Source organism: Hemitrygon akajei, chromosome 10, assembly GCF_048418815.1.
Source record: "Hemitrygon akajei chromosome 10, sHemAka1.3, whole genome shotgun sequence".
Classification (NCBI taxonomy): domain Eukaryota; kingdom Metazoa; phylum Chordata; class Chondrichthyes; order Myliobatiformes; family Dasyatidae; genus Hemitrygon; species Hemitrygon akajei.
The window spans coordinates 173,577,284-173,589,701 of record NC_133133.1 but is presented as its reverse complement, the minus strand read 5'-3'; the positions used below and the strand labels follow the sequence as shown (position 1 = coordinate 173,589,701).

The window sequence follows — 12,418 nt, the reverse complement described above, 5'->3', positions numbered from 1 at the left end:
TCTCCTACCCTAACGCAGGTTACAATATTACTTTTATCTCAGAGAGCTCCATCATGGCCACTAGCATCCCTAGTATCGAGGACACCTTTAAAAGGTGATGCCTCAAAAAGGCGACATCCTTCATTAAGGAGCCCAACACCCAGGCCATGCATGCCCTCTTCTCATTGCTACCATCGAGGAGGAGATACAGGAGCCTGGAAATACACACTCAATTTCAGGAACAGCTTCTTCCATTCCACCATCAGATTTCTGAATGGATAATGAACCCATGAACACTACCTCACTACTTATTTTTGCTTTCTCTTTGCACTGGGTGGCAGGTGTTATGAGTGATGAACAGACCTGATGGTCAATGGGGTGCAGAGTTAACCATTCCCAACCCCCCTCCTAAGAACTATGAACTATTGCTGTTGCTATGCTGCTCATGAGAGAGAGAGATGAAACACAGGCAAGAACATCTGCTACAGATAAGAGGGGGAGAGAGACTGTTGATTTACTGTATTTTGACTCTTCCTGGATTATTTACCTTCCACTACAAGGACTTTACTTTGCTCGTTAACATTCCTCAGGAGATAGCAGGAGTGGCCTGATTTGATGGACATGGTCATTCAGAGTTGATGAGACCCCATGAGTGGGGATAAAAGACAGGTCTGGAGAGACACCCTTTAGACACACCAGTGGACACTGACAGTGTTGGGAACCCACAGAAAGGTGGGGGCTTCAGAGACCGAACCAGGAGATCGGTCAGTAAAGCTCACAGTGTTACAGCAGGGCCGGTGGGGACTTGTGTGTGTGTCCACTCATGCCAGAGTGACAAGTCCACCACAGAAGATCGGTCTAGCTGAAGACCAGAGGGGTCATAACTGAATGGCCACAACGACACGACGGATGAAGAAAGCCACAAAAGGTTTGCCTGCTGCAGCTGTTGCTGTTATATCTCGCTCGCTCTCTCTCTCTCTCCAACGATTTCAATACAACAACCATAACTACTTCAGCATTTATGAACTGAACTCTATACTTTCCTATGACAATTCATTTACCCCTAGAGGTCAATAGGGCTTGTTTATTATTGATTATTATTATTCCTACACTTTTAGGTTTATTACTGCTAACTTGTTTTATATGTATATTTGCATTTTTGATATTGTATTGTGTAGTTTACTAATAAACACCTTTAGTTTGGTACCACCAGACTCCAATGGATTCTTCTTTCTCTGCTGGTCAGACACCCAGTTACGGGGTACATTACAAATTGGGGGCTCATCCGGGATTTGATTACCAAATTAGGGGGCCAGTGAATCGGGGTAAAAGTCCCTTATCTGATCTGGTTGTGTGGATAATCAGACAGGAAACCATCAGAGATGGAAATTGACAAATTTTTAAAAGACGCAACTTCGGGGGCATTAGAGGATGCCAGGAAGGCGGAATTGGTGAGCGTTGCAAAACGATTAAATCTCTCGGCGGTGAAATCGGCGATGAGCAAGTTGGATATACAGAGAGCAATAGCTGTGCATTACGTATCCGAGGGTGTGTTCACGTCGGATGTATTGGACCTGTTCCCTGAGAAAAAACCAATTGAGGGTGAGCTTCAGATACAGATAGAAAGATTAAGGTTGGCTGTGGAGAAGGAGGAAAGGGAGCATAAGCTCCAGATACTCCAGATAAAGGAGATAGAGGCTGCAAGGCAGAGGGAAGAAGCTGATAGGCAGAGGGAGGACAGAGAGAAAGAGAGGCAGTTTGCGCTGGAAATGGAGAGGTTGAAGGCATCGCAGGGAAGAGACCGGGCAGCAAACCCAAATGAGGGGTTCAAGATTGGTCAGGAGATCCAGTTAGTACCTCCATTCGAGGAGATGGATGTCGATAAGTTCTTCCTTCATTTTGAGAAAGTGGCTGTGAATCCGAACTGGCCCAAGGGGAAATGGGCTGTTCTGTTACAGAGCATACTTAGGGGGAAGGCTCAACAAGCGTATTCGGCATTGTCTATGGATGAGTCTAAGGATTACGAGGAAGTAAAAAAGGGCTGTATTGAGGAGTTACGAGTTGGTGCCAGAGGCATACTGGCAGAAGTTCCGGAACTTGAGAAAGCCGTGGAACCACACGTATGTAGAGTTTTCCCGTGAGATGCAAATGTGTTGTGAGCGTTGGTGCGCCTCAAAAGGGGTCGTTGGAGATTATGATAAACTATTACAGTTAATACTGATGGAGCAGTTCAAAGGTTGTATCCCTGAGAGTATGAAGATGTACTTGGATGAGAAGGAGACAGTGACTCTGTCTGTGACTGCCAAATTAGCAGACGAGTATGCCTTAACCCACAAAACAAAGTTTTCCCTAAATAAGAGCTACCAGAAAGGCAGTAGGGATGGCAGAGAAAGCCCACTGGCCAAGGCAGAGAATAAGCCGGGAGCTAGTGGAAAAGGTAAGGAGGAGGAAAAGCAGGCAGGCAGGAAGGTTCCCAACTTTATGTGTTATAATTGTGGGAAAGCTGGTCATATAGCATCTAAGTGCTTTGCTCCGAAGGAGACAGGAAAAGGGAAAACGGAAGTCCCGACTGGTTGCATTGAGTCGGTCAAAAGATCGATGAGGAAGGCAAAGGTAGATAGAGCACAAGAGGGGCGTGAGAAGTTTATCTCGGAAGGGACAGTGTCTGTGAAGGAAGGAGAAACCCCAGTTCCAGTGCGGATCTGGAGAGATACTGGGGCTGATCAGTCATTGATTCTAAGGAAGATGTTAGACCTCAGTCCTGAGACTGAGACTGGGGAGGTTGTGTTATGAGGTATCGGAAAAGGGACCGAGGCCGTACCTTTGCACAGGATGTTTCTGAAATGTGACCTGGTATCTGGACCAGTCGAAATAGGGGTGCGGTCGAAACTACCGTTGGACAGCGTGGATGTCCTACTTGGTAACGATCTGGCAGCTGGGATGTGTATTCAGCAGTGAAGTTGACAAGCAAGCCTGTGAGTGCTGAGGACCCGCCCATAGAGTCCAAGATTTATCCAGCATGTGCAGTAACTCGCAGCATGTCTCGAAAGGCGGCTGAGACAGGAGCCAGTTTAAATGAGTCCAGTGTTGATTTAGCAAAGACATTTTTACCAGCCCTGTACCAAGAGGGGTTAGAGGATGGTAAAACAGAGGATAGTGGAGCTAAGGAAAGTAAGGGAGACGAAGCAGATTTAGTGTTGTCAAGGAACAAAATTTTGAACCTGGTTCATAAGATACCCCTAGGTGGACACTTGGGAGTGAGGAAGGAGGTTATGGAGGCACAGAGTAAAGATGAGAAACAGATGGGGCAGTTAGAAGGTCCAGGGTTGGACACGGATGATCTGTCTGGCTTGACAGAGCTGTTTTCAGTTGAAGAAGTTAAGTGTGTTCCCGATGATGTAAGGGTAGTCCTAGATGAAAAGGATGCCGCTACCTTGAGGGAGTCTGCTGGGTTAGCAGACAAGGTTGTTTTAACCCGCAAGGTTGAGTTTACTCCAGATGGGAGTTGCCCAGAGAGTAACTGGGAGGATCAGGGGAACTTGGAATTTGAAAAGGGGACTGGTATTGAAAGCCTAGAAGAGGCAGATGTCCCGTTTGCTTGTGTTCAGGATGTGAAGGATGTGGAGTCACAGGATACTGAACCTTGTGTGGAAGCTCAGAAAAAGTCTGAGGTATCTGATTTAGTTGAAAAGGAATGTAGTCCTTTTGGGTCAGATAGACTTGGTTCAGTGGTTAACCTTTCAGGGTTAACCTTGGCACTGGGAGAAAGTGAGAATTCTCAGTCACTTGTGTTAAAAGTTAGTGAGGAGATGAAAGCTGGTGAGATGGATGTTATTGAAGATATTGAGGGGAAAAGTGTTACTAAACTTTTGAATAAAGTAAATTTAAAGTCTGGATTGATTTTAGAAGCCTTGACCATGCTGAAGGAACATGGCATGTTAACAAGGTGCCTGTGAGTCAATTACAGTTTGTTTTGGAATTTAAGGATAAACAACTTGTTGTTCAAGTATGTGAGTTGGAGAGGCAGAACTTAAAGTGTTGTTTTGACCAAGAGGGATCACCTGCCGATGTTAAACTGGAAACTAACAGAATTAAAGATCCTGAAGATAAAATTAATGACCTGCTTAAAATTAATGAGTGGTTTGGAAGTTCAGCAAATGGGCTTAGTTTGGAAAAAATTGGTGATAGGATAGCTCCTTTGAAAGGAGTATGTGAAGGCCTATTCCAAGCTGGTGAGCAAGCTAACCACGTGAGGGTTAAGCGGAAAAGATGCAAAGGTTGACCAAATGCCACTTTGAATAACAGGATCTGGTTTTGCGGGAATTTGATTTTTTTTGGACAAAGCTTGTGAAAGATAAAGACAACACCATGGAAGATGGACTGAATGTTAAGCTTAAAAGTAAAATAGAGATTAGTATTTGCACAAATTTCTGTAATGTACTACATTATGATCACACATGTATTGGTTCACACTTTGTAATATACACCTAAGCTAAGAACACAACCCATTGGTATTTTTGGCTAACATGAAAAATAAAAATAGGAGGTTATTAAGATGGAGTCTGTTGTTACAGGAATTCGATATTAAAATACAACATGTAAAGGGGAGTGACAATGTAATTGCTGATTGTTTATCTAGATGTTAATTTGAAAGTGTATCTGTATTATTCTTGTAGTTAAGACCACTTCTGTATTTTGTTAAACTCTGTAATTCAGTAATATGCTTTATTAGTTAATTTTCACTCTGGTGAAAATTCCCAGAAGGATGGGAGTGTTATGAGTGATGAACAGACCTGATGGTCAATGGGGTGCAGAGTTAACCATTCCCAACCCCCCTCCTGAGAACTACGAACTATTGCTGTTGCTATGCTGCTCATGAGAGAGAGAGATGAAACACAGGCAATAACATCTGCTACAGATAAGAGGGGGAGAGAGACTGTTGATTTACTGTATTTTGACTCTTCCTGGATGATTTACCTTCCACTACAAGGACTTTACTTTGCTCGTTAACTTGATGGACATGGTCATTCAGAGTTGATGGATAGCTGAGACCCCGTGAGTGGAGATAAAAGACAGGTCTGGAGAGACACCCTTCAGACACACTAGTGGACACTGACTGAGTGTTGGGAACCCACAGAAAGGTGGGGGCTTCAAAGACCGAACCAGGAGATCGGTCAGTAAAGCTCACAGTGTTACAGCAGGGCCGGTGGGGACGTGTGTGTGTGTGTGTGTGTGTGTGTGTGTGTGTGTGTGTGTGTGTGTGTGTGTGTGTGTGTGTGTGTGTGTGTGTGTGTGTGTGTGGTGTGTGGTGTGTGTGGTGTGTGTGGTGTGTGTGTGTGTGTGTGTGTGTGTGTGTGTGTGTGTGTGTGTGTGTGTGTGTGTGTGTGTGTGTGTGTCCACTCATGCCAGAGTGACGAGTCCACCACAGAAGAACGGACTAGCTGAAGACCAGAGGGGTCATAACTGAATGGCCACAACGACACGACAGATTAAGAAAGCCACAAAAGGTTTGCCTGCCGCAGCTGTTGCTGTTACATCTCGCTCGCTCTCTCTCTCTCCAACGATTTCAATACAACAACCATAACTACTTCAGCATTTATGAACTGAACTCTATACTTTCCTGTGACAATTCATTTGCCCCTAGACATCGATAGAGCTTGTTTATTATTGATTATTATTATTCCTATTCTTTTAGGTTTATTACTGCTAACTTGTTTTATATGTATATTTGCATTTTTGATATTGTACTGTGTAGTTTACTAATAAACACCTTTAGTTTGGTACCACCAGACTCCAACGGATTCTTCTTTCTCTGCTGGTCAGACACCCAGTTACGGGGTACGTAACAGGGTGGAAATACATCTCTACCAAAGGAGGTGAAAGGCACTCCTTCCCTCCTCTAGCCTGCAAGTTACTCTTGGGCAAGGTGCAGCACCTGCTTAGCCCCCCCAGTCAGGGACATGTGAAGCCACGGGAGCAGGTGGTGGATGGTTGTATGAACAGTTGGTGCAGATCACACAATCCTGGTATGTGACCACTGACGCCAGGCAGACAATCTCTGAAGAGCAATGATAATGGCTGGGGTGGCATATCTTGTAAAGGCACTGCCCAGAAGACAATGGCAAACCACTGCCATTCTGTAGAAGAATTTGCCAAGAACAATCATGGTCATGATCGCTGACGTCACACGACACGGCACATAATGATGACGATATATACCTTTACTGTAATTTACAGGTTTTATTATGTATTGCAATGTTCTGCTGCCACAAAACAACAAATTTCAAGACATCTACTAGTCATAAACCTGATTCAATTCTGGACTCTCTCACCCTCAACTTGCACTCATGTCTTCTGTTTAGTTTTGCTATAGGGTGGTGAATTTGTGAAAGCCATTGCCATGGATGGCTGTGGAGGCCAAGTCAATAGGTATATTTAAAACAGAGATTGATAGGTTCTTGATTAGTAAGATTGTTAAAGGTTAGGGGGAGAAGGAAAACAAATCAGCCATGATGGAATGGCAGAGCAGACTTGATGGGCTGAATGGCCTACATCTGCTCCATTTTCTAATGGTTTCAACCACCCTATTAGAACTTTAAGGGAACTATGGACTTGGACACCAAGATCCCTTTCTTCATCCACACTGCTAAAATTTTTTCCTTCTTTGGTGTCTAGAACTGACAACAAGTTTTAACCTTGGAAATTCAAACCTACCTGTGGATGACCTAAATGGTGCACAAGGAGTTGACTGTCCATCTTGCCAGGGTAGCCAATTGTTGCAAAAAGATTTTCATTGGTTTTTGACCACCTGGGAAACCAGAACAGAACAAACACAATCAGATAAAAGAAGCATTCTGTAAACCAGTTTTTAATTTCTATTGCAACTAACGCCCAAGTCAAAACATGTAATTCAAATAGAAATTACCGATAGCCTGTCCTGATTCAGTCAGGTTGATGTCAGGGCCAATGCCTCTACTTCCTCAGGAAGCTAAATTACTAATTTAAATAATAATTTAAGCAATCAAATTATTAATTACTTTTCTATTTGTGGTAATATGTACTATGTTGTGCACTTAGTCTGGAGGAACATTGTTTTGTTTGGTGGTATACAGATATACAATTAAATGACAATAAAATTGAACTTGAAGAAATTTGGCATGTCCCCATCGACCCTTACCGATTTTTATTGATGCACCATAGACAGCATCCTATCCAGACGCATGACGACTTGGCACAGCAACTGCCCTGCCAGTGACCACAAGGCACTGCATAGAGTTGTCGACAAAGCTCAGCACATTTCGGGAACCAGCCTCTCTCCATGGCCTCTGTCTATACTTCTCTCTGCCTTGGTAAAGCAGCCAGTATAATCAAAGACTTCACCCACCCATCAGGCAGAAGATACCAAAGCCTGAAAGCACATTCCACCAGGCTCAAGAACAGTTTCTACCCCACTTATCAGACTCTTGAACAACCTCTTGTATGAAAAGGTAGACTCTTGGCTCACAATCTATCTTCTTATAACTTTGAATTTTATCATTTACCTGCTCTGCACTTTCTCTGTAGCTATTACACTTTATTCTGCATTCTGTTACTGTTTTACCTCAATGCACTGTGTATTGACCTGCTCGGTATAAACAGTGTGCAAATACGCTACAGTAGTGTAGCGAATACAGCTTGCAGCATTCCAGAGATTGGAGTTCAATTCTGGCGCCATCTGTAAGGAGTTTACTTTGGTTGCTCTGGTTTCCTCCCACAGTCCAAAGACATACAGCTTAGTAGGTTAAATAGTCATAGTAAATTGCCCTATATTAGGTTAGTGTTTAATAAGTGGGTTGCTGGGCGGCGAGGCTTGTGGCTCGGAAGGGTCTAAATAAATAAATAAGCTCTTCACTATAACTTGGTACATTTGACAAAAGTAAAGGGAACCAGATAGTCTTCAGTGATAGTCCTGTTGTTTTACAATACAAACGCCAATACTAACACTTCATTGCAATGTTATTCAATTAATTGAATTTAATTCCATAGTTTGCATGAGGAGATAAAAACATATTCTTCACATGAACATTGACTTCTCTAACTTCCGTTAATGCCCCTCCTTCCCTTCTTACCCCATCCCTGACATATTTAGTTGTTTGTTTTTTTCTCTCTCTCTGCCTGTTCTCCATCTCCCTCTGGTGCTCCCTCCTCCCCCCTTCTTTCTCCCGAGGCCTCCCGTCCTGTGATCCTTTCCCTTCTCCAGCTCTTTCGCCAATCACATTTCCAGCTCTTAGCTTCATCCCACCCCCTCCGGTCTTCTCCTATCATTTCGCATTTCCCCCTCCCCCCACTACTTTCAAATCTCTTAGTATCTTCAGTTAGTCCTCACGAAGGGTCTCGACCCGAAACCTCGACAGTGCTTCTCCTTATAGATGCTGCCTGGCCTGCTGTGTTCCACCAGCATTTTGTGTGAGTTGTTTGAATTTCCAGCATCTGCAGATTTCCTCGTGTTTGTTCTTCACTGGCCCATGGGTTTGATCCCAATCCAACCACTTGGCAGCTGTGTCCCTCAAGGGAGTCTCCAAAAAGGAAATCGGTTAATTGCTCTAAGTGGGGGGGGGGGGGGGGTGGCTGAAATTGGGCCAGTGTTGGTTCCAATACTTTTCACATATCTGTCAATCAAGTTCAAGTTGCTTTTATTGTCATTTTGACCATAAACTGCTGGTACAGTACATAGTAAAAATGAAACAATGTTCCTCCAGGACCCTGGTGCTATATGAAACAACACAAAACTACACTAGACTATGTAAAACAACATAAAAACTGCACTAGACTACAGACCTGCACAGGGCTACATAAAGTGCACAAAACAGAGCAGGGCAGTACAATGATTAATAAACAAGACAATAGGCACAGTAGAGGACAAATTACAATATAATAATAAATGATGTAGATGTCAGTCTAGACTCTGGGTATTGAGGAGTCTGATGGCTTGGGGGAAGAAACTGTTGCACAGTCTGGTTGTGAGAGCCCGAATGCTTCGGTACCTTTTTCCAGATGGCAGGAGGGAGAAGAGTTTGTGTGAGGGGTGTGTGGGGTCCTTCACAATGCTGTTAGCTTTGCAGGTGCAGTGTGCGGTGTAAATGCCTGTAATAGCGGGAAGAGAGACCTGGATGATCTTCTCAGCTGACCTCACTATCTGCTGCAGAGTCTTGCGATCCGAGATGGTGCAATTTCCAAACCAGGTAGTGATGCAGCTGCTCAGGATGCTCTCGATACATCCTCTGTAGAATGGGGTGATGTTGGGGGATGGGAGATGGACTTTTCTCAGACTTCGCAGAAAATAGAGACCCTGCTGGGCTTTCTTGGCTATGGAGCTGGTGTTGAGGGACCAGGTGAGATTCTCCAAGTGAACACCAAGAAATTTGGTGCTCTTAACAATCTCAACGAAGGAACCGTCAATGTTCAGCAGAGTGGTGGCTCCGTACTCTCCTGAAGTCAACAACCATCTCTTGTTTTGTTCACATTAAGAGACAGGTTGTTGGTTCTGCACCAGTCTGTTAGCCGCTGCACCTCCTCTCTGTATGCTGACTCGTCGTTCTTGCTGATGATCTATATGATGGAACTGATGGCTTTGTGGCCAAGTTTAAAGATGATACAAAGATAGGCAGAGGGGCAGGTAGTGTTGAGAAAGCAGGGAGTCTGCAGAAAGACTTGGACAGATTAGGAGAATGGGCAAAGAAGTGGCAGATGGAATACAGTGTCACGGAGTGTATGGTCGTGCACTTTGGTTGAAGGAATAAAGGTATAGACTTTTTTCTAAACGGAGAAAATTCAAAAATTAGAGTACAAAGGGACTTGGAGTCCTTGTGCAGGATTCCCTCAAGGTTAACTTGCAGGTTGAGTCAGTGGTGAGGAAGGCAAATGCGATGTTAGCATTCATTTTGAGAAAACTAACATATAAAAGCGAGGATGTAATGTTTAAGCTCTAAATATTGGTCAGACCGCTTTTGGAGTAGTGAGCAGTTTTGGGCCTGTTATCTAAGAAAAGATGAGTTGTCAATGGAGAGGAGATCCACAGGAATGATCTCAGGAATGAAAGATGGTTTCAATGGTTCTTGGCTGTTCTTGGCTGTTTCAATGGTTCGAATACTTGCTGTATTTTAGAAGAATGGGGGGGGGGGGGGGGGATTTCATTGCAGCCTACTGAATATTGAAAACACCGAGATAGAGTGGCCATCATTTTAAAACAGAGATGAGAAGGAATTTCTCCGAATCTGAATCATGAAATACTTTGCGGTAGCACTACATTGCAATACATAAAAACTATAAACTACAGTAAGAAATAGATACCATCAAATTAAGTATGTAGTGCAAAAAGAGAGCAAAAAAAGGAAAAAGTAAAGAGGTGTACATGGGTTCACTGTCCATTCAGCAATCTGATGGCAGAGGGGAAGTAGGTGTTCCTGAAACTTTGAATGTGTGCCTTCAGAGTCCTGTACTTCCTCCTCCTCCTCAATAGTAGCAATGAAAAGAGGGCATATCCTGGGAGATAGGGATCCTTAATGATGGATGGCACCTTTCTGAGACATTGCCATTTGAAGATGATGCTGGGGGAGACTAGTGTCCATGATGGCGTTGGTTGAGTTTGCAACTTAACCCGATCCACTGCAGTGACCCCTCACCACCACCCCCCACCCCCCATACCAGACAGTGATGCAACCAGTTAGAATGCTCTCCATGGTACATCTGCAGAAATTTGCAAGAGTCTTTGGTGACATACCACATCTCCTCAAACTCCTAATAAAATATAGCTGCTGTTGTGCCTTCTTTGTAATTGCATCAATATGTTGGGCCCAGAATAAATCTTCAGAGTTTTTTTTAAAAACACCCAGGAACTTGAAACTGGTTACCCTTTTTCACTGCTGATCCCTTGATGAGGACTGGTGTGTACTCTCTTGATTTCGCCTGCCTGAAGTCCACAATCAATTCCCTGGTCTTACTGACATTAAGTGTAAGGTCGTTGTTTCAACACCACTCAACCAGCTGATCTATCTCACTCCTCATTACCCTCTGAATTTCAGCCAACAGTAATTGTGTCATTGGCAAATTTATAAATGGCGTTTGAGCTATAACCAGCCGCACAGTTGTGGGTGTAGAGAATAGAACAGTGAACTAAGTGCATCTTTGAGGTCTGCCACTGTTGATTCAGCGAAGAGGAGATTTTATTTCTAAACTGCACTGACTGGTCTCCTGGTGAGCAAGTCAAGGATCCAGTTGCAAGGGGAGGTAGAGGCCCAGATTTTGGAGCTTTTGATCAGAACTGAGGGTATGAAAGTGTTGAACTCTGAGCTGTAATCATTAGACAGCAACCTGACATAGGTGTTGCTACTGCCCTGGTCGTCTAAGGCTATGTGGAGAGCCAATCGATTACATCCACAGTAGGCCTATTACAAACGTATATAGTAGGCAAATTGCAGCAGGTCCAGTTCCTTGCTCAGGCAGGAGTTGATTCTTTAGCCAAAGGGTGGCGAATCTGGAATTCATTCCACAAACGGCTGTGGAGGCCAAGGCACTGGGTATACAGTCGGCCCTCCTTATCCGCGAGTTCCGCATACGCAAATTCAACCAACCGCAAATCAGGAAAACCTGGAAGTTCTCTCTCCAGCACTCGTTGTTTGAGCATGTACAGACTTTTTTCTTGTCATTACTCCCTAAAAAATGCAGTATAACAACTATTTACATAGTATTTACATTGTATTAGGCATTATAAATAATGTAGAGATGATTTAAAGTATACATGAGGATGTGCGTAGGTTATTGTGGATCAGGATTGGAAAAAATCAGAGGTTCTCTTACTAAGTAAGTCGGAACAGCTGCATCCAGTATTATTTAGTGTCAGTTAGTCAAACGTTTGTCTTAGTATATAGTATATATTTTATCTTTCTATGCATATAAAACACTTAAGAAACATATGTACTTCAATAATTAAACCACTGCGTTGCTTAGTAATAATTGTAGCTTTCATCAGGGCAGGGCCTTTCTCACTTTATCCTTTAAAATTGTTCCGATCGTTGACCGACTGTAGCCTAACACTTTTCCAATGACCGATGGCGTTTCACCTCTTTCCGACTGCTTTATTATTTCCACTTTATTTTCAATTGTGATTGTGATTATTTTCGAGAACAGAAACACTGCAGATTCAGAGCTCCACCGGGTCCTAAAGACCACCGCTCTGAGACAGGTTAAATAAGGTTTGAGGTTCTGCTGGGTCCTAAAGCCCACCTCACTAAAACAGGTTAAATAAGGGACTTGAGCATCCTGGTTTTTTGGTATCCTCGAGGGGTCTTGGAACCAATCCCTCGCGGATAGGGAGGGCCGACTGTATTTAAAGTGAAAGTTGATAAGTAAGGGCATCGTATGTTACTGTTCTCAGACAGACAGGGGTTAAGAGGGAAAATAA

General features: G+C 43.6%; 1 protein-coding gene across 1 annotated transcript in view; it reads right to left on the bottom strand.

Moving 5' to 3' along the window:
• Nucleotides 1-12,418, bottom strand: part of nup37 (nucleoporin 37) — a 41,538-nt gene that overhangs the window by 1,034 nt on the left and 28,086 nt on the right. The window contains exon 8 of the mRNA XM_073059749.1: nucleotides 6,694-6,787. Coding sequence (XP_072915850.1) covers nucleotides 6,694-6,787 — 94 coding nt within the window. The remainder of the gene's footprint in view (nucleotides 1-6,693; nucleotides 6,788-12,418) is intronic.